This window comes from Rhinolophus sinicus, chromosome 14 (assembly GCF_057876585.1).
Source record: "Rhinolophus sinicus isolate RSI-liver-muscle chromosome 14, RSI-T2T, whole genome shotgun sequence".
Lineage (NCBI taxonomy): Eukaryota > Metazoa > Chordata > Mammalia > Chiroptera > Rhinolophidae > Rhinolophus > Rhinolophus sinicus.
Window position 1 is genome coordinate 42,224,347 of NC_142514.1, and position 23,109 is coordinate 42,247,455.

The 23,109-nt window shown below is 35.1% G+C and overlaps 1 protein-coding gene across 3 annotated transcripts in view; it reads right to left on the bottom strand.

Moving 5' to 3' along the window:
• Positions 1-7,273: 7,273 nt before the first annotated feature.
• The window catches only part of MYSM1 (Myb like, SWIRM and MPN domains 1), a 33,883-nt gene continuing 18,047 nt past the window's right edge, over positions 7,274-23,109 (bottom strand). The window contains exons 10-20 of one of the 3 annotated variants that reach the window (XM_019742529.3): positions 22,433-22,536; positions 20,725-20,802; positions 19,031-19,119; positions 16,430-16,484; positions 16,032-16,082; positions 15,257-15,331; positions 14,370-14,558; positions 13,444-13,576; positions 9,504-9,609; positions 9,270-9,327; positions 7,274-8,239 (exon numbers count right to left, since the gene is read on the bottom strand). In XM_019742529.3, the coding sequence (XP_019598088.2) occupies positions 8,072-8,239; positions 9,270-9,327; positions 9,504-9,609; positions 13,444-13,576; positions 14,370-14,558; positions 15,257-15,331; positions 16,032-16,082; positions 16,430-16,484; positions 19,031-19,119; positions 20,725-20,802; positions 22,433-22,536 (1,106 nt within the window). In that variant the 3' untranslated portion in view covers positions 7,274-8,071. The remainder of the gene's footprint in view (positions 8,240-9,269; positions 9,328-9,503; positions 9,610-13,443; positions 13,577-14,369; positions 14,559-15,256; positions 15,332-16,031; positions 16,083-16,429; positions 16,485-19,030; positions 19,120-20,724; positions 20,803-22,432; positions 22,537-23,109) is intronic. The other 2 variants (XM_074334778.2, XM_074334779.2) reach the window with 2 other exon arrangements.

Sequence of the window (23,109 nt, forward strand, 5' to 3'; positions counted from 1 at the left end):
CCACTATATTCTCGCTGGCGGCTGGGTTGGAGACACAGGAAGTAGGAGCCACACAATGCACAATCCCGTCTGCGTCTCTGCCAACCAACCAACTTGCTAGCCACAATCTGTGCTTGCTAGCTCAGCCACGGCAGTTTTATCAGTGGCCAATGGCTAACTGGTTACAGCTGATGGCCAACTACTACCCGAGCCAGCACCTTCCCACGTGAGGCCGAGAGCCTGGAAACTGCTCTCTGGGACTCTGTCCCCACACTTGATGTCTTTTCTTTATGAACTGGGGTCTCAAGCACAGTAGTTTAAAGCCCATTTTGAAGATGAGTTTATAACATTTTATAAAACGAACCCTAGCTAATTGTAACAGAGGTAGCTCATCACTAACAAAGATTCATATTCTATCCCCATAGTATAGAGTTTTGCAGAGAAGCAGCTACCCAATCAGGACTCTCTTTTACAGCCCCTTTATTTGCATCCAGGTGAGACCATATAACTAGTTCTTGACTGTGTGGAAAGGACTGTGAGCAAAACATGTGTGTACTATTCCAAGCCACGGTTGTTAAATACCATGTGTGATTTTCATTCTTTCTCCTTCACTTTGTCCTCAAATTGATGATGCTTGGGCAACTTGGAGTCACAAGATGGCAGAGCCACATGTGAAAGGAACCTGGATACCTGAATCACCCACTAGAGACTATCTGCCCAGGAGAGTCACTCAAGCAGAATATCTGCAATGGACGTTGTGTGAGCGAGAACTTACACTGTTCAGGCACTGAAAATTAGGGGTGGTTTGTTACAGCAGCTAGCTTTAATTACCCTAACGTACTCCAACTGTATGATGCTGTAATCTGAGGCACGGTACAGAAGCAACCTGATTTTATGAAAGCAAATTCTCTCTACCCGCCCCGCTCTTCACCCCAGGTAAAGGTGGATTAGCCCATTCATTTACATTGTGAGATTAACAGTTGTTCTGAAAAAGGTCTTATCAAGATTTCCTTTACCTATTAAATTTTGTGACGCAAAGGGAGACTGATGCAGACAATCTCTGTAGGTATAGATGCCACAATTACTGCTGAGTGATGCTATCAGGTATTTTGGAACAAAATTTCAGTAATCGCTGATCTAGATAAAATGAACTAAGCAATTAACTTCGTTGCTTTCTGAAACTTTCCCGTTCTTCTGCATTTTGAGAGGTGGACCTTGTTTATGGAGGGAGGTGGGAGATGAATCGTTGCTTATACCCAGTAACAGATATTAAGTTATTAATTGATCATTGGCTTTTTTTTCATTTACAGTTGCCATTCAATATCATTTTCTATTAGTTGCAGGTGTACAGCATAGTGGTTAGACATTTATATGTGATCCCTGAGTAGTCTAGTACCCACGTGGCACTATACATTACCATATTATTGACTATTGATAATTGTTTTTGATAGCAGGAAATATATGGAAGACAACACACGTTTTTTATTTAGCTCTCTCTGCAAATCCTGACAATATTTTATTTAAGCTAGCATTCCATGGGAAGATAATTGAGAATCAGTGATGTAGAAACACATCAGCAATAGTAATAAAAACCCATTACAGTACAAATAGGATTGCGGGGCAATGCTGGTCTGGAGCCATAAGCTGAGTATGATATTGGTCAGAAAATTACAGCCAATGCTTCATTAGCAAGAACACGTATAACAGCTGTATAGAGGAAATGAACTTCCAATGAAAAGAAATCCCTCGTGGAATTAGAACTCCGAGGATTTTATTGTACTTTGCCACCTAACTTATTATTTAGGCGCCTCAATTCAAACAGGTTCTGTAAACAAGATGATGAGTGTGGCTCTATGACTATGAGGAAAGTAAGCTTATAGAAATTGAAATTTTTTTCTGCAGATACTAACAAAATTTAAAGGGTACATAGATCTTGATGTAGCAACTAAGCTTCTAGGAATCTAATAGAGAAATATTAACACTATGCAAAAACGGTAGATTTTTCATAGAAAAACGAAAACCTAAATAAAGTTCATTAACTGACAAGTGATCGATTCAATTATGGCAAATCTGTACTATAGAATGCTATGTACCTCTTGCAAAAAATGAATGTTTGTTGATATGGAGGGCAGTCCTCAAAGATACAAAATTATCCTGTTGTTTTGTCAATTGATAGGTTTTGTATTTACTAGACTGAAAGACTAGAAAGTCCAAGGTCAGTTAATGAGTTAATTTTGGTTTTAAGGTCAGATTTTTCTTTATACCCTCTGTATCCTCAGTTGACAGAATGTGAATTACCTTTAAAATTAACATCTTCATATACTTTTATCTTCTGGCCAAAGACTCTAAATATTTCTCATTTCTTACCTCCATGCCCATGCTAAACTATTTTCTGGCACACCTTCCCCCAGTCTTCCAGGCTGTTTAAAGGTGATCTCTTCCAAAACATTGATCTCACTGCTCACATTCCAGAAAGTTATTTCTCATTTGTCTAAACACCTATTACCCTTGAAGTCTTTGCCAGGCATTTAGAATCAATTCGTTTGTATCCTAGTCTTCGTTATCCATGTCAAATTTCATGTGTTTCCCACTTACTAGGTAATAGGGCTTCTCCTAGAAGAAACCAAGATTGGCTCAACTTTGTGACCCCTACAATGCTCAGCATAACAGATGCTCAATCAATGTATGCCGAATTAATGGGACATTTTTTGCAATTCAGTGTATATGCTGCTAATAATTTAGAAAGAGACCAAATAATTCACCACTTTATTTTCAAAACTTTATTTATATAGAATCTTCAGAATGTTTCTCTTTAATTTTGACGAGATAAAATCCCAAATTTTAAAATCAGACATTTTATAATATGTCACACTTAAGTATGGGGAAGAGAGTTCAATCATTTTGAGAAAAAGCTTTCATAATTGTACAAATAATATTTACAATATTCTGTAATATAGATATAGACAACATGGCATCATTTTTAAATGTACAAAATAGTTTAAATCATTGTATTGTATTACAGAACATTTCACTATTCATATAAAAGAAACCCATTAACACTGATAACATTTAGGGAAAACAACAAGTTTATCAATAATCATAGTAAACTTATACATAATACACAATTTACATGTCAAATCCACAAATTTAAAGATGTGAGCTATCTACTGAAATCATGCTAGAATCTAAATACTACTTTTTTTAATTCATAGGTTGAAACAAACATTCTGATATACCCTATGAAACAGGAATACAAACCATAAAAACATATTTAACATCCTTCTTAACTTCTAAGAGGCTACTTTAGGAAACCTCTAAGATAGAAAATCAGGCATTTCCCCTTGAAATTAAAAGTCCTTATGAATATACTCAGAAATATACTCAAAGGAAGAAAATAAAAACAAGCTATCATGACTTAATTAGGGGGATACAATATTCTGTCTTGTTCCAGAAATGATTTAAGGTGGCTTAAGAGATTCAGAAAATACCAGAAGGCACAAATTACAGATTAGATGAAAAAAGAGAAACAAACAGTTTGGGAACGGCACACATAAAACCATTTAAGAAAAGGTCAGGAATGAAGCTAAAGTATGTTACATTATTCTCCACAGTGATTTCCTGGAAATATTGCAAAATTTGGTATTGATAAGAAAATTATCAAACTACTGGTAAACTGGAGATACAGATCAAATTTGTTAAATTTTATTAACCCTGATAGATCAGATGATGAAAAAATGTATGTGCTTTTTTCTCTGTGCTCAGGTGAAGTTAAGTTTTCCTAACTGCTGTAATGTGTGACTCTAGAGTTAGTTCTAGTATTGGCAGAGAAGAGTGTGGATTTATAAAAACCCAAACTTTGGTACCCAGACTTAATTCCTACTGAGAAATCCCTTAAGTGGATGTCTGCTGATGACTTGAGGATAGGTAGCTACATTTCAGGTGTTCAGGTGTCATATGGCTCTTATTTAGGTACAGGAAAAGCATCAATCCTAGGGCATCCTGACTATATCAATTCCTCCAGGTCTTAACAGCTCACCTCGTTAGGATCCAGCAAGAGAAACAGGACGAGGTAAACTAAAGAGCGGGAGGTCTGCTCAGGTTGGCATGTTGAGGCCACAGTCTCCTCTGCTGCCCAGACAACTGCAAAGGCTCTGACCCTGCTTACAGTTTGCACATCACAAACCTCACCCCACTCCTGTGTAGGAGAAAAGTTACAGAGAAAAGGCTGGACAAGCTTTAACCAGCTTCTGGCAAATCTGAATGGGTCTGTTCATCTCCATTCTCCAGGTCCTGCTTTCCACCAATGGTAGAATGAATGACCTGTACCTCTATGCTGAGAGCTAGGAAGTATAGGGAATGGGGATGAAAAAAAGGGCTCAAGGGAAATGAAGGGAGAAAAAGGGGTAGGATACGTGGCAAGTTTCAAAATCACGGATTAAGGATCAGAACAAAAATACCTACCTAAAAATGACAACTGATCACTGCCTGCTATCTTTTCTTTTGAGGATGAGTGGTCCCAGCAATACTCCTGAATTGTAAGAACAAAGTTCAGGTCTATAGACCTAAAGCTGCAGGAATTGCAATGTTCTTGGCTGGGGTGGCAAAGCAACTGTAGTGTTTGTGAAGTGGGTTTTACGGGGGACGGACAGTGACTGCCGTTTTCTAACCACACCTTCAGGGTCAACTTATCTATTAGGCACTATGCTTCAGGCCCACAACACTTTTAGAGGCCCATGAAAATGTTTTAATTTCTTCTATATTCAGAAGAAGAAAAACCAAACTTTTAGATTGAAGGACATGTTGATATATATTAAATTCATTTTTATACAAATTCAATTGTAATTGTTGTAATTTTTTTTTTTATGAAAGAAGAGGTCCAAAAAGGCAAAACTGTCTAAGGTCCATGAAAGTTATAATGCAGCTTTGAATGGTTAATGGGCCAAGGCTAGAATAATGGAGGGGGAAGGAATCTGATCTTGTTGATTTCATTCCACTAATTTTTCTGTTTTTGAATGTTACTTTGAGGTTAGATTTTTTTAAGAGAGCTAAATCTAACAATGGCAAAGTACTAGTGTCAATTTCTACTAGCCAAGCTGGAAAAAGAAAAATATCAAGTTCATTACTTTATCGTCATTGTATAACAGTAAGACTCAAGTCATGTAGAAGAGGCTGGGATGTTTAAGACCTATCTCTGCCCTGTAAACATCACTGGAGGCAGGTTTCCCTTTGAGCGCGGGAACTTCCCGAACTCCACAGCCATTCAGTTCTCAACTTCCTCTAGGTTCTCCCAGGCCCTGGTGTCAACCACCCTCAGTGGCCCAAGGCTGGCAGTGACAGGAATGTGGGTACCTGCGGTTGCAGAAATGTTTTAAGAATATGGTAAGAGAAAAAAGGCAGCAGGGGGAATGAATGAGGGAGGATGGGAGGAAAATATCACAGCTTTTAATATTCTAAAATTACACTATCCAAAAAAAAAGTGGGGGAAGGATTTATACTAAAATGGTAACTGCAGTTTTCTAGATACTATGTTTTCCCGAAAATAAGACCTAGACGGACCACCAGCTCTAACGCGTCTTTTGGAGTAAAAATTAACATAAGACCATGTATTATTACATTATGTATTATATTATACTGTGTATAATATAATATAATATAATAATATAATACTGGGTCTAATATAATAGAGTCTTATATAAAACTCGGTATAATATAATACTGGGTCTTATGTTAATTTTTGCTCCAAAAGACGCATTAGAGCTGATGGTCTGGCTAGGTATTATTTTTGGGGAAACATAGTAGTAGGATTGAGATATTTTTATTTATACTTGTTTTTCAAAAAAGTATTTTACATGAAAAATGTACTTTGTCATCAGAAAAAAAACTACTCAGTAATATTTGAAAAATTGTGCTCTCAAAGCTCTAAACACTGAGCATTACCATGATTGAGTTCCTCATAACATGGCTTAGTAAATATGGTTAACTACTGGCATGCAGAGAACCCAGATTTGAGAACAGAACTTTTAATAATTTCCATTATTTTTCATCACCCTAACTCACCAATATTACAGTGAAATGTCAGTCACAAAGTTATAATTAATACCACTTTCTAGGATCTGTTCCAATGTACAATGAGGAAAATATGTCAAGAGGAAGAGTACAAATGAATGAATTACTACCTCTTACAAAATCACAGACTTTTGTACTTAGAAGGAAATACTAAGTCATAAAATTACACCCTTGAATTACAGGTGAAGAGCCTGAGGTTCAGACAACTTATGTGATTTTTATCACTGTCACACAGCAAAGCTGGTAACAGAATTAGGGTAAGAACTCAGGTTTCTTGATTTTTGGTCTAGAGATTTTACACCCCTGGTTCCATAAGTAATTGCTTTATAAGTTACATTTCAATGTTTATCCTAAATGCATATAGAGAAATAGAAAATACGACCAGTTTTCATTAAAAACACTTGCTAATTTGGGAACTGTACCATCTCAAGACAAAGTTCCAGATGAGCAGTCCAACAATTAGAATGAACCATAAGATTTTAGACCTGGAAGGACTGCTAGGAAGGTAACTCAGACCTCAGTTACATAAACATTTAGGTCCAAAGAAGGTAAGCTTATCCCCCAAAATCACAAGGTTGAGTCAAGACCCAGGTCATCTAAAAATGCCTTACTGCTCGCTCCAATTCTGCCTTATTGTTCCTTGGCGACTGATTACAACCCAAAGCAAAAATACTGAATTATACCCAGATTAGATGTAATAAACCTGTTATTAATAAGAATGCTTAGAAAATGGGTATATATCATTTCTATGGTTAATAGAAATAAACTAAAAGCTGTTAGGATAAATCAGGAAGCATGCCTGCTTACTTTTATTTGAAAATGTACTTAAATGTAAATCACAATTCTGAGTTTTGTTGTCTGAAGATGATGCAAGACCTTTCAGTGTCTCAGGCTCATGCATCTGAAAATAAATTCTAAAACATCTGCAATTCTCTAGAGCAGAGGTTGGAAGATAATGTCCAGCAACATGTTCTTTGGTGAGGCTTATGAGTTAAGAATGGTTTTACATTTTTAAAAGGTTGTAAAAATAACATAAAGAGGAATGACTGATAGACAGAGTATGTGGCCTGCAAAGCCTGTTACTGGATAACTGCCCCTTTACATAAAAAGTTTGCTGACCTGTTTTGGTTTCAGAAAGTATATGAAACTGGGCTGTATATGTAATGTGTCCTGGAAGGCTTTTTTGTTTTTCAAATTAAATCTCTGATTTATTTAAGCTTCATTGTAATTTGCCTCTTTCTCCTAATAGCAGGTAGTAGGAAAAAAATCTAGTTTGATGGTTATGATTACCTGTGTTCCAGTTAAATGAGGTTTTATCACATACACTAATGTAAGTGGAAATATAATTGAAGCAAATTATTTTATGTATCTGGAATCTATACAAAATGTTTCAGATAGCTGAGAAAATGCCATATCCTGTAGTATCATTATAAAATAAAATGGAAGCAAATACCTGTAATTATAAAACTGGTAATTTGATTCTCTCCTTTGGGTCTCTTCTCTGTTTTGAAGATTTTCTCCTTATGTCTCCCCTGGCGTCCCAAGGCATGTTGTTAGATTTATGAAATCAGTAGCTCTCACCCATGTTAATTACCTCAGTGACCACCCACCCACATCTCACTTGCAACCATAAGCAAATCTCACCAAACACATGGAAAGAATGGAAGTGCTCCTAATGAGACATGAGATACCAAAAATGGAATGACTAGTTCGGGAGAAATAAAAATTAAAAGAAACAACCCCCTTATTAACAGAATATAGCGGTAAGGCAGACAGCCCTTAGAGTCTACAGCGCTGCTTCCTGGCCATGGCAGACCCGACTTGACACAACATTGATCTTCACTATGTGAAAACAAGTCCGTATCTTTTTCTTGTCACATGACTTATGTTGCAAAGTTTGCATTTTGTGAACTAGAGAAAAAATATCAAAATAGGTGCCACTGCTAACTATATTACAATAATTTCAAGGTTGTAACTGAAAGAAGGATCTATTGTGTCAAGATTAAAATGTCTTACTTTAGAATAATTACATTAACAATTCCTTTGGACCCGCAGAACAGTTCTCTTCAGCCACTCCATTCTCTTGCTTGCTTTTATAATTGGAAAGGAATAAATTTTCTATTTGAGTCAAGAATTCTTCAGCAATGAAGGAATTTGTCACTTTGCTCAGAGTTTTCCTCAGACATTCCAAAAGCTAGTTGAAAGAAGATTTATATTTAAATACACAGAAAGTCTAAGAAGAGGGTTTGCATTATTATCCTTATTTAATGACAAAGCTCACGGTTTCTAAATCTTACATTTTCTAATGCTCTATTAAGAAACATTCTCCTTAAGTGTGGTTGAAGGTAAACTTGTGTGCAGCTGGAGTGTAGAAGTCACTGCTGAGGAGTCCCTGGGCTAGTTCCTTAGGAAACCAACCTGAGGTTGTATGTGCACACATGATGCTTTCTACTTTGGACAAATATGTGACTTTGCTCCTTTTTTTCAATAATTACAAAGCAAAATAATCCTGTAGGATAAAAAAAGAAATCTGTGTACATACAAACACAGGATTCTACCATTTCAAAATCAGGATGCTAGAGTCTATTTCCTGGGAAATGTGCATATTAATCTTCCAACAAAACAAAGATAAAGTGGTTATAATAGGAGGGGGCAAAAATATTAAAAGAAACTCAGTATGTTTAAATTTTCTATTTCTAAAGTGCTACCAAAAAAAAGAAAAAAGAAAAAAAGAAACATGTTGCCAATCTGCTGTTATTAACTCATTATACTCATAAACAAAACTAGAAGCAAAATAAAAGAATTCAGGACTCTTATTTCCTACCAGAAAGTTAAGTAAGATGACCATTTAAATTTAATTGCTAGATTTTTATTACCATTCTTAAAAATGATCAATTGTTAAAGCTAAATGGAAACATGGCGCTTCTGAATTTCAATAAAATGAGAAAAATGTTCTCTATTGTGTACAATAATAATCTGCTAACAAATTTATCAGCAAACACTGACAAATTTATTCTAAAATAGTATTATTTCTATATGCAAGTGTGGGCAACAAGACACATTACTAATTATCTCCTAGAAATTAATTTTAGAAAGAAAAAAGCAATAAAGGAAATACACAGAAAATGTATCTACAAAGCATTAGGCATCATGGGAAAACACATTGAGATGAATAGCTTTAGAATCTATGAACAATGGAACCAATTAAAATGAAGGCAGCTTACTTTCTGCAAACAAGTCAGGTCAGAATCCCGGCGAAAGATTTTATCCATGGGGACACTGCTGTTAGAAGAAACAGGAAAACAGTGATGAAACCAATGCTATAAACTAATCAGTTCTGTAATAAACTATCACTGACGCCATACATCACAATTTTATATTTAACTTGGGTTTTCTCTAAAACATAATTTAATGAGAAATACTGCAGATGTGCAACCATCTCAAACCACAGCACATACCTATGGGATAGCCGGTATTTTTCTATTATCCATCTTGTCTTTTCAAACACTAATCCCCACCGAGGTTCTTCTAACATCTGTTGTACTTCAAATTTGTAAGGTAAACCTAGAAAAGCACAAAGAAGCACATTTTCATCAACTATTTCTTAAAACTCCAATCTCCTTTTAATTACTTAAAATTCCCTTCACTATTTTCCAACACAGCTTGGCAGACCTGCTGAACAGCACTTTAAACATAGTGGGTATTCGTTAAATATTTATTGCCTGGCTGAACTTGGTCCACCGAGCATATTAATGCCAAGCAATTACTAATAATAAAGAAAAGTAAAAGTGCCCTTTGCATGACAATTCTATTCAAGGAACTGTGAGAGGTAAAATGATCATATAGTTTATTATCCAAACCAAGAGACTTTTTGAGTGAAAGGGGGTACTATTAATAACTGTGCCAGAACCACAAGCAAACCAAGACATACTCCATTACAGTGATTTTTAAAAAACACATTACTAAGCTTACAACGCTATGAAGAAGGTAGCATTATTCCTCTTTAACAGATAAGAAAATTGAGGCCGAAACAGGTTAAACATCCTGTTTAGACTAGTAAAGTGGAAGAGAGTGAATTTTAAATCCTAGGTTTGCCTGACTTGAGCCCACAAGCATTCCACCTCCCTATAGGTGCTAATCTAAGATTAAGACAGGAATTAGGAGTAATTCTGGAGAGACAGCAACTGCACTTGAGTCAAAGCTGTCATGCTAAACTCTAGAATGACCCCAAGGGGTGGATAGCATGTACACAGGTAGAAAGGAAAAAATACCAAAGGATGAGCCTACTTAGAAATTTCTCACATATCCTTCAAAATCCCCATGTAACTGTACTTGAAGTGTATTAAAAAAAAAAAAAAGCTCAGCTGGTTCATTTCCAAAGGCCAATACCGTAATAACACTTATATAATGCTTACTATGTGCCAAACTTAAAGTGCTTTATATATGTAAGGCCACTTAAATGAACCAGGTGCCAATACTGTCTCCCCCACACCGCCTTTTTTCCTTTTGATGAGGACACTGAGACACAGAAAAGTTAAATAACCTGTTCATGGTCACATGTAACTAGTTAGCTCTCCCCTTTCATGCTTTTATTGAAACATGATTCATTCATTCGTTCATTTATGACATTCAATATTATTTTATACTCATTTCAGGTGTACAGCACAGTGGTTAAATATTTATATAATTTATGAAGTGATCTCTATGATTAGTCTAGTAACCACCTGGCTCTACACGTTACAATATTATTGGTATTTCTCTATGCTGTACTTTATATCCCCGTGATTTTGTTACTACCAACCTGTATTTCTTAATCCCTTCACCTTTTTCACCCACCCCTAAGCCCCCTCCCATCTGGCAACCATCAATATGTTCTCTGTATCTATGAATCTGTTTCTGTTTTGTTTATTTTGTTCTTTGGAGTCCACATATAAGTGAGATCATATGGTATGTCTTTCTCAGTCTGACTTATTTCACTTAGCGTAATACTCTAGGTCCATTCATGTTGTCATAAATGGTAAGATTTCATTCTTTTTTATGGCCAAGTAATACTCCATTGTATACACGAGTATGTACCACCTCTTCTTTTTCCAATCGTCTATTGATGGGCACTTTGGTTTCTTCCCTGTCTTGGCTATTGTAAACAGCACTGCAGCGAACGCAGCGGTGCATATATCTTTTCAAATTAGTGTTTTGGATTTATTTGGATAAATACCCAGAAGTGGAATTTCTGGGTCATAAGACAGTTCTATTTTTATATTTTGAGGAACCTCCATACTGTTTTCCATAGTGGCTGCACCAATTTGCAATCCCACCAACAGTTCACGAGGGTTCCCTTTTCTTCACATCTTCACCAACACTTGTTTGTTGATTTATTGATGATAGCCATTCTGATAGGTGTGAGGCTGTTATCTTACTGTGGTTTTTATTTGCATTTCTCTGATGATCAGTGACATTGAGCATCTTTTCATAGGTCTATTGGCCATCTGTATGTCCTCTTTGGAGAAATGTCTATTCAGGTCCTCAGCCCATTTTTTAATTGGATTGTTTATTTTTTTGGTGTTGAGTTTATGAGTTCTTTATAAACTTTGGATATTAACACCTTACTGAATGTATCATTGGTGAGTATCTTCTACAACTCAGTAGGATATCTTTTCATTTTGTTGATTTCCTTTGCTGTGCAAAATCTTTTTAGTTTGATATAGTCCCATTCGTTTATTTTTTCTTGTTTCCCTTGCCCAAGGAGATATAGCAGAAAAAATATTATAAAGAGCAACGTCAGAGAGTTTACTGCACATGTTTTCTTCTGGTTTTATGGTTTAGTGCCTTACATTTAAGTGCTTAATCCATTTTGAGTTTGTTCTTATATACAGTTTAAGAAGGTGGTCCAGTTTCTTTTTTTTTGCATGTATCTGTCCAGTTCTCCCAGCACTATATTTTGAAGAGACTGGCTTTACCTCATTGTTTTTATGCCATGCTGTTTTGATTACTGTAGCCTTGTAGTATAGTTTGACATCAGGGAGCATCAACGATGCCTCCAATTTTATTCTTCTTTCTCATAGGAAATGAATTTTAAATTTCATTTAATTCTAATTAATTTAAACAGTTATATGTGGCTAGTAGCTACTGTAGTGAACAGCATCAGAGTAGAGGTTCACTCCCAAAATCTAGCAGATCATGAGATTAAGAAATTATTTGAATTGAGAACAAGTCGTGATTCCTCTTTTCGTAACTTTTTGTAAGATTATACTAGCTAAAGAATGATGTATATATATACAATGGACGTTTTGGACTAAAGTTAGTGTGAATACTATTCATTCAATAAAAACCTACTGAAGGCGGACCAATTCCTAGGTGGAAGGCAATCAATTATGTGCTACTGGAGATATAAGGACAAAGCAGGTAGTTCCTGCTCTTTGGGGCTCACAGTTTAGTGAGACGTGCTATACAGATAAATAACCATTTACCAAGACAAATTACCAAGACAAAGTAACCATGAAGACAGGAAACAAGTATAACAGATACACAGAGAACTGAGTAAATAATAGTAAATGACATGGAGGTAATGCTGGAAAGTTTTTACCATCTGAGCGACATCATTAAAAATGAAGAGAAATTAATTTAAGAAACAAACATTCACTTAGTACCTACTTTATGCCAGGCCTTGTGCTAGAAAATGAGTATAATTATAATATCTACCTTCAAGGAGCTCATGAGCTAATGGGGAAGAGTGAAATGTGCAGTGATAGTATCCAGAGGACAGAAAACCAGAGCAGTGACAGTAAGGATGAAGAGAGAATAAATATCCTAGAGATGTGAGCTGTTTCCTCCCATCACTTCCTTTCCATCCGCACTTCCTTCCCCTAGTTGGCCACACTAATTCACAGAGTTGATTGGACCACAGGTGGACATAAATCCCAAAGGAACCAAATGATGGGCCAAGCCAACCAAATTCTTTCTTGAAATAGAATGGAAACTAAGAGATATAAAAACAGAGTTAAACATTGTTAACCCTAAACTGAGAGGTCACGGAGAGCTGGTGGTAGGGTGGTGGTTTTTCTTTCTATTTTTTTCACTTGTATGCCACTGCAGAAAAAGCCAGTCTGCATTTATTTTGCTTATTATAGTGTCTCCAGTACCTGACACACACACTGCGTGGCTGCACATCGTAATCATTTTGCCCAGTGGCCATGGTAACGCAGTGGGGACTTGAATCTAGAAGGATATCATAAAAGGGGAGAGGGTAGTTGAACTACATGATATGCAAATAGTGATTCCCTAGTTGAGGGCACATACCTTTCCATCAAATAGTTTTGCATAGTTGTAAATTCTCTAATTTGTAAGATTCAAAGAAATGAAGACAGAAATAAGATGAAGTTGTTTTTGTTGAAAACTTACGATAAGAGCCATCTGGGCTAATTTCATCACTTATAACCAGGCAGGTAATCTGGGAATAAGGTAAAGGATTGTTTCGATTATAGGGACTAACAATCATTCCAATGAACTTTGCACCACCTCTGGAGAAGTAACTCTACAATGAAAAGTAAAGTAATACATTTAAAAGTCAGTACTTATTCATACCAACATTTTAAATATCTAATGGAGGAAAAGGGAACAAAAAGGTGTTAAAAACTTCACATCCAAATTGCAACCAAATAAAATGTCTTATACATTCATTCTGCATGCTAAATTTTTCAGGCCAAAACATGTTCAACCCAACCTTAAAAAGATCACCTGGCCTGTAAAATCTATTATTTGCCACGAATATATTTACTCATTTACTATCCATCAGCTATAATCTTTATCAATATGGCAATTATTTTGTTGCAAAAGTAATTGCGATTTTTGCAAATATTTTTAACCTTTTAAACCACAATTACTTTTGCACCAACCTAATACAAACAGCTGCTTATACAAAAACAGTCACATATCAAACATAAAATTGCAGAATAAAACACAACTTTGTTTTTCCCAGAGATGCAAAACATATAATACATTTCTGATTATTTCAATTATCCCAGGTCCCTGTTCTAGTTGTTCCCATCAATTTTTAAAGGCTCTGGGAGTAATTATCACTGTTACTTTGATAAGGCTTGTCTGTAGTAAACAAAATAGTTAATTTTCCAAATGTTTAAATAAACAAGCATTATTTTTATAATCAGAAAAAAATGAAAGTTATTTCTAAACTCCAGATATAAAGAATATCAGAAATGCAATACTTTGCTAGAAATGTTAAAAGTACATTTATGTTACAGAAAGCAATGAAGGGGAAGAGAATGTGCAATCATTCACAGAACACATACACGTAAGACTTACACACATACCTGGTATTTGGCTTGAGTGTCAATGTCTCGTAGGGAAGGATTAGGATCAAAGGCAGGATGAGAATGATACCAGCCAATAACACTATAGCCTCTTACAGCTAAGGTTTCTGAGGCCTGTGTTTGTGAGACAGGATCCATCTCACACTGCAGTCCTGTACTCAGACTGTTACATGGTTCTGCTGCACAGACCTAAAAAGGATGAATTCTTATGTGATTATACTGAAATTCTGTTAATTCTATTACTTTAATGTTTTAGTTCTTTCATACATAGATACAGAAACTTCTTTAAGCCAAGTCTTTTATTTGACTATATCCCAGGCAGCCTTTAACTTGCAAATGAATTATATTAGGTTGGAGCAAAAGTAACTGCAGTTTTTGCATTTATTTTTAACCTTTTAAACTACAACTACTTTTGCACCAACCTAATACTCCAAAAGTGTGATTATGTGCTAGGAACTCAGAATCGATTTAAACGAGGTCATAATTGTTAATTTTCCAGGTCAGCCATATTAATACTTGTATAAACATACTCTTTCAATGACCCCCTATTATTTATGATAATATTTTCAACAGAATGATACCTAAACCAAGTTTCAACTGTAAGATTAGCACATACTTCCTGGCCTCATGGGAACTGTAGCTTTTTACTGGTGAAGGCAATGAGGAACCAAGGCGTGACCTCTTTCTTGGAAAAGGAAACAGGTACTTAATATATGGAATGTTAAGTCACTTTTAGGAATATATAAGTATAACTTTCTGTATTTGCATATTCTCATTCATATTATAGGTGAAGTCTGTATTTTAATTATATCCACTGAAATCTATAAAAAAAATATTTGGTATGGCAGGACAAAAAATGTTTAAAATTTTTTAAATACAGAACTTACCTCAACTATCTTATCAACTTCTGAGTATCTTCCTCCTAACAGACCAATCACTTCTGCCATAGAAACATGAGCATGCTAAAAGAAATACAAGACAGACTTAGTCCAAACAAATAAACCACCTGACAAAAAAATCAGAATAAAACTCACTTATCATAGGAGAGTCATTTACAAGTGTGGTAACTGTGCTTTTCTAATATAAAGTAGCATAGTAGAGGAAGTGGATGCTAGGCTCAGCACACAGAGACTAAAGATTTCAGATCTATTTTCACTGCTGGCTGAGAAGCTTTGACCAAACACTCAAATACTCCATTTCACTAACAAAATAAAGACACCACTTGCTCTTCCTATTCAGGGAAGATATAAGGATATAAAGTAAAAATTGTTGTAGGTCCTCCTACAGGAAAATATTATAAACAAACACACAACTATCGGAGGTCTCAATAGCTTAGTGCAAATAAGGAAACTCCAAATTAGAAGAGTTGTGTTTGTTGCAGTTATGTAGAAGGCAGCAGACAAAGGATGCTAGGAAATGAAAATAGGATTAATGATGATAAACAGTCTGCAAAAACTCACATTAATTTATTTTCTCTAAAATATGGAAACATGCAACTGTTTGGCTTTTCTCCAAAAGAAAAGACTTATTTTTAGATTCCTTGAAAAAGAGGATAGTTAAGATCCAAAATACAGGTCTTCCATACTCTCTCTTACTCCTGCAATAAAAATACACAAGAATACAAATCAGAATAACTAAGTAAACACAATAGATTATCCTTACCAAATCCATTATTAAAAGTGCTTCTGAAGCCACTTTCACCTGAAATGGCTCCTGAAATATAAAAAAAGAAAAAAAAAATAGGGGAGTATAAAAATAGAGATTTTGTTCTCCCTAACTGGAATGTCCACCCTTTTCTCCTTTACCTTTTATATCAAGGTCTCACTAATCAAAGCTCAGTGGGAACCGGTCTTAAAAACACATATATATTAGCATTTAAAACCCTAGCATAGAGAAATTCCCTCCCATTTTCCGTGTGTATCGCTCATCTGACCGTTAATGTACCAGGCTTTGCCCGGCATTTCACACACATATGCCTTGCACACATAGAAAAAGAAGAAATATTTCATATCTGACAGGAGAGCATTATCTACGGTCATTTAGTGATGCATAAGTAGTACCTGATTTTCTTCACTGAAAAAATTACAAGGTATCAGTTGGAAGGGATCAAATGAGCTGAAAAGAAAAAAAATATTTCTAATATAATCTCAACAAGATTAGGAAAATAACATTTATTTACAAATTTGAAATGTATCAATAATTTAAACCTAAATTCTGTCAGAGAGAGAAAAATATTAAATAAGAAGAATTTAAAACATTCCATACAAACTTTTTGAAATCAGCATTGCTCTTTTGGACCTGATATTGAAAAAAAAAAAGGTAATGACAGAACCTTTGGGAGAAAGTAACTCTGTTGTGTTTTAATTCCTAAAGAAGAGAATATTATAAAAGGTCAGATATGTCCTACAATGAAAGTAGATTTCAAAAAATTCAATGAGGATGTAACCAATTCCCTAATATGAGACTGGAAAGTTCAAGAAAGATGGAAGTTTCTCAAAAACATTTCTGTCAGTACAATAATGTGGTCAGCAAAGAGTAGGGACTCAGCATATATTTGTTGAATGAATAAATGACAAAATAGTTCTGCTAAAGAAATTAATGTATACACAAAGTTGTACGATAAACTCATATTTTAAAATGAAAAGGTTATAAAAAGATGGGAAGAGGGGTACCTAAGCAAGGCTAGATACAAAAGTATGTGTAAACCTAAAAGAAATGTTAGAAAGGCTTTGACCAGTAAAGAACTGAGGTTTGAGAGAAATGTAAAGAACAACAAAAAGGGTTTTCAGGCTATGTTCTGAGAAAGGAAAAAAAAAAACACCAGAAGTATGTTCATGTTAACACAACTGAAAAAAAGCAGGAGTATTTAGTTCCTATTCTGAGACTGTTAGCTCCGGAACAGGCACTTAGTTGCTAAACACTGTATTTCAAGGGCTTAGAACAGTGCCTGATATTAAAAAACCATTTGTTGAATAAAGACGAAAGATTTTCAAATTAGAAAGTGCTTAACCAACACAAATAAAAAGAACCTAAGGGCCGAGATAGATGAGAAAATAGCAAGAGAGCATATGCATCACACAGCAGTGAAGAACCATGATGGGAAACTATTGTTATTATATGTTAAGGAGCTGCAGAGAATGGGTAAATTATTGGAGGCCTAGGAATAGGCAAGTATTGGGCTTGTTTTAAAACACACAAAAAAGCAGATTTTAGAAACAGAGGAATTAGATGTTGAATATTGGAAAAATTCTAGAAAAGATTTTTAAACAGCTGATTAGTGAGCCTTTGGCAAATGAAGAGGTGACTACCAAGAATAATAATAGGTTCATGAAAACAAAAGTCATGATAAGTAGACCTAAATTTCATTTTTGATAGGAATAATCTGCTAAAACTAACAGACTCATAAAGACTCAAGTAATATTTTATCTGCTATCATTACCTTTCTGCGTAAGATGAAATATGGGTTAATTGTGGTAGTACATAATTGATTGAACAGTGATGTCTGAGGTTTATGTTTAATCCAGTTAAACATTTGAACCAGTGATCAATGGCAGAAATGGCAAGCTTACTGAATTGTTGATGAGTCAAAGCTACAAAGGCTATTATGTGAGAAAAGTAAACCTGGATTTAAAAACGCCCTGACAAACTGGAACAATGACTTGAAAAATCATAATAAATATGTCTCACATTTAGATTCAGAAAATCAACTGTCTGGATACTAGATGAGGAGTCCTATATTACAGATGACTGTATTTTTTATATAGTTTATCTCATTTAATTTATTCTCAAACCTATTATTTTTTATTTTTATTTTAAGGAGATTATATAGCATACTGTAGTTTAATGGTTAGGAGTATGGATTCTTAAGCCTAATACCTGGGTTTAAATCACAGCCCCACCACTAAAAGATATGGGTATAAGTTACTCAAACTTTTTCGTGCCTCTGTTTCCTCATTTATAAAATGGGAATGATAATATTAATGTCTGCAGAGTTGCTATGGGGATTAAATGAGTTAATAATGTGAAGTGCTTAAAACATCTCTAACAGTGTTAGCTATTATAGTTATTATTTTATAAAAGAGGCTTTAAGTAACTTACCCAGGGACATATAACTGGTAAGTATCAGGGCTCTTTCCATTGAAAATGACCTAGTGATATTCCTAGATATCTCACTTTAATAGAGACACTGACAAATAGAGACAGTTCACTCAATGGGGCATCTGTACGAAGTAAGGGGCTCTAGAAAAATCAAGGCATTTAACTTACTTGGTGACCCTTAAGGTTACAAGTTACAAATTTTTTACTGTAAAAGAATAAACAAAACACTTTGCTAACAATCAGTACCACCCAAAGAGAGAACCAGTCATTTCACGAGGTCACCTGTTCATAACGTCGAAGTTGAATGACCACCTGTCACAAACAAGGTCCCTTTGCAGCATAGGTTAGAGCCTATATTCACTGAACCTGAACAAATTTAAAACTTGAGTTTAAGGTCTCTCAAATTGATAATCAGTGGAATAAAAAAACTCAAAACTTTTAGCTGTATTTTTTAACTTGATGTGAATAACATAATGCAGTTATACCAAATATTTTTTCCATACATTTTCTAATCATTTGGGATAAATTTTTAAAAATTACATTTATATAATGTAACATTATACCTTTTTGTTGGTCTTTGCACTTTTGAAGACTTAAGAGGTTTACATTTCTCTTCTTCTCTTCTTCTTGCCAACTCCTCAGCAGAGAGATGCTAAAACACAAAACACCACTTGATCAAAGAGTCCATCAACCAGATAGGTAAAACGAATAAAAATACTCCGTTAAAACCATATTTAAGGGCACGTGAGAACAAGACAAAGTTGATGGATGTGTGTCCTTCGTGCTACTAAAAGAAATGCTGGACAATATGTTAAAAAATTGTTGCAAAACATACAGCCATACCAAACTTCAAATTTACTCCTTCTGCCTTACTCATTTCAATTAATGGTACCCAGATCCAAAACCCCAGGATCACCTGAGTCTTTCACCTTTCTTACTTCCCATGTCTAGTCATCAAGTCCCACTGTACTGAGTTTTCTTTCACAACTGAGAGATGTCGTAGTGTAATGATAAAGAACACAGATTCTAGAGATAAAATGCCTGGCTTTGCTACTTACTAGCTGGTGACCTGAGGCAAGCTTTCTGTGTTTCAGTTTCCTCATTTTTAAAATGGGGACAATAATAGTAATAACAACGTCATGGTATTATTGTAAAGATTACACGAGTTAATGTTTGTAAAATATTAACAATAGTGTTCAATACACAGTAAGTCCTATGTAAGTATGTTTCATTCCATTTCTACCAGTCTTATACTCTAGCCCAAATGAACTGTACACCTTTTCCCAGAACATGTCTAGTATTTCCCCATGTCTGTACTTTTGCTTATGCTGCTCCCTCAGCCTCAAATGCCCTCATCTACTTTTGTACATTTTGAGGTTTTCCTGCTCATCCTTCATGTCATAGATGAAACATCACATCTTCTGTGAAACTTTCCCTGATCACATCCTTTGGGAGGAACTTATATTTCTTAGGACCAATGTTACAGAACTTACCATAGGCTTTATCTTTCCTAATAGAAATCTAAGTTCCTTCTTGGCACGCACCACATATTACTAATTGCTGTGCCTATAATAGCACTCAGCTGTGAGGCTGGGGACAGGGAATGGGGAAAAGAGAAAGAAGAGAACTAACATTTATGGAGTACCTGTACATGCAAGGCTTATTCTAGGATCTTCATATACCATATTTCATTTATTTCACTGAATTCTCCCAACAATCCTTCAAGGGAAGGATTATCCACACTTTCACATTATCCATTCTACTGCACTGATTGTTCACAAATTATGTATGTAGAATGTGTGTGGATGTTTACATATACACAAATTCATCGCCTATTTTCTTTTTAGGGCCATAGTTTTTATTAATAGAAATGACACTTCAATATTTGTAATTCAATTTATGTCTAATGCATGGAACAATATTTTAATTGGTGTGTCAGAATATCACTCAATAAATGTTTACTGAAATGAATTGGGCATACGAACTTCCTAGCACCTTGGAAGATATTCTTGAGCTAGAGAGCAGAATGTAGACATAGATAATCAAAGTTTTGAAAATGAGTCAAACTCCTACTTAATTGTACCACCAATGCCTTCTACTTTGTTGTTTATTGTAACTTCTACACAAACAAATTAACATGGGAATGAGACATATATATGTATACATATAAAAAGTGCAACATATGTGACATTGATATTCAAATATGTACTGACAAAATAACTTTCACTAATGAGCCATTTGAATAGGTCAAAATTACCTCAAACGTTTGTCCTTCTAAGTCTTTTGCATCACACCAATTTCCCCATGGGTCTCGGACCCTACGTCTCCTTGTGCGCTGAGATGAAATAAAGCAAAAGGTAACAAGATTAACTTGGAGAAATCACAGCACATTAACATACAAAATGAAAATGGTAATTTTCTAAAAAACAATTTCTCCATTACAATATTGTCATCCCTGATCAGCAATGCCTGACTAAATTTTATTTTATTAATTTATGTTCAATAGTTAGTATTCTGCTCCAAAATAAATTAGTGATTATTTTCTACATTTACTAGGATTTCTTCTTTAATTTTCATTTCCTTTCACCATTTGGAAGCTAACTCATTCACACAAGAAATATTTTTAAGACCAAAAAGAACCACAAAGAGGGCTGGCCGGTGGCTCAGTTGATTAGAGCGTGAGCTCTGAACAACAGGGTTGCCAGGTCGATTCCCACGTGGGCCAGTGAGCTGCACCCTCCACAATTAGACTGAAGACAACAAGCTTCCACTGAGTCCCCGGAGAGGTTGCTGGATGGCTCAGTTGGTTAGAGCGCAAGCTCTTAACAACAAGGTTGCCGGTTCAATTCCCACATGGGATGGTGGGCTGCACCCCTGGCAACTAAAGACTGAAAACGGCGACTGGACTTGGAGCTGAGCTGAGCCCTCCACAACTAGAATGAAGGACAACAACTTGGAGCTGATGGGCCCTGGAGAAACACACAGTTCCCCAATAAAATAAAATTAAAAAAAAAACAAAAAAAAAACACACACACAAAAAAATGACTTCCTGATTGATCACTTGTCATAGAAAACTTGCAAGAACACATAACAAGAGGTAAAATATTGAAGACTAGAAGCAAAATAATTATATTTCAGCTTTAGAAAGGAAAAGATTGCTTTGTTAATACAAATAGTAAAAAAGAAATTATAATGCTGGATAACTGGATTACTAATATCCAGTTTTGCAAACCTCAGTATCAAAGCCTTTAAAATGGATTAGCTGCCATAGGCCACTGTCCAACTGGCACCACCTATTTCCAGCAACTATATTTGAAAACTTCCTTTTAAAAGTAAATCTAGGTAGAAATTGTTTGCAGCCTAAACACTCTAAGAAAGAAAGGTACCCACTTTATCATCTATACTTTTTATCTCACCTATTACCAATTTAACCTATTTTACTGGTTCATAATATGATTCTGCTTTTTAGGAGACTTGTTTGATCACTTATGTTTTAAGTAAGATGATGAATTTTAAAGTACTGTAAAACTCACTGATCTCAAGAATTAAAAACATAAAGGCTAACATATTTTGGATAGCTATTCCAAAAAGTTGAATCTTATGGTAAGAATTTTAAACAAACAATAATAACTGGAAAAAACCAACCAACCAAACAAACAAAAAAAAAGGCTTAAATGTATAGTTTTAGAATCAAAACCAACGTTAAGATCATTTTAGCAAAACATTACATACGCTTCTGTGTAAAGTTTACCAGTGAATTTTGAGGTTTATTTGATTTGTTTGTGCCTTATAAAGTTATATGAAATTAAATGAAGACCACAAAAGTGAATGGTGAAATACAAGAGGAAACAAGTTCTTCCATTAAATAGCGATTTGTTAATTAAACAGCTGAGAAGTAGGCATACCTTACTTAACAGTGTAAGGAGCAATCTGAAGAGATCATTTAGTGAGAGGTGACTGCTTACCATGGACTGCAAACGCTGGGCAAGTTGGTATGCTTCTACGGTATCTTTTCTGTCTCTGATTCGTACCTTATCAACCGGTTGTGGCCTGTTATACACAGCCTGTTCTATTGGAATTCAGGAAAAACAAAACAATCTAATTTTGTTATGAAACGCAGTTGTTAAACAGGATGACACATCTACACTATAAGCCAATTTCTAGGTTTCTTTATACCTGAGCTTCTATGATTCTATCCTATTCCACAATCACAAAGTTCATGTGCCGCTTAGTAGTTCTTACCTAAAAGTAATGCTACTGTTACAAAGAAATATCAATAAAATGTGATACTTAGGAAATGGGTAATTTGTTTAATTTCTGATCAAATGAGTGCCAAGTCCACTTTGCTAACTTTGGGAGTCTAATACAGAAAACATTTAATTTTTCTTTCAGTGGCTGAGGAAGCTATGATACATTAGTTTTCCTGAAAAGCCAGTCCCAATATTCAGTGCTTTGGACAAACAAAGACACTAAAATGGAGAGACCCCAGGGCAGACTGTAAATTCTATCTCTCTACATATAAAATAAAATCATCTCTGACAGGAAGTTTTCTGGTTAGCTGTCTTTTCAGACAAGGAATACAGAATACTTTTCTTACAACATGAGTTGCAAGGTTTTAATTACCTTATCACTTTACAACTAT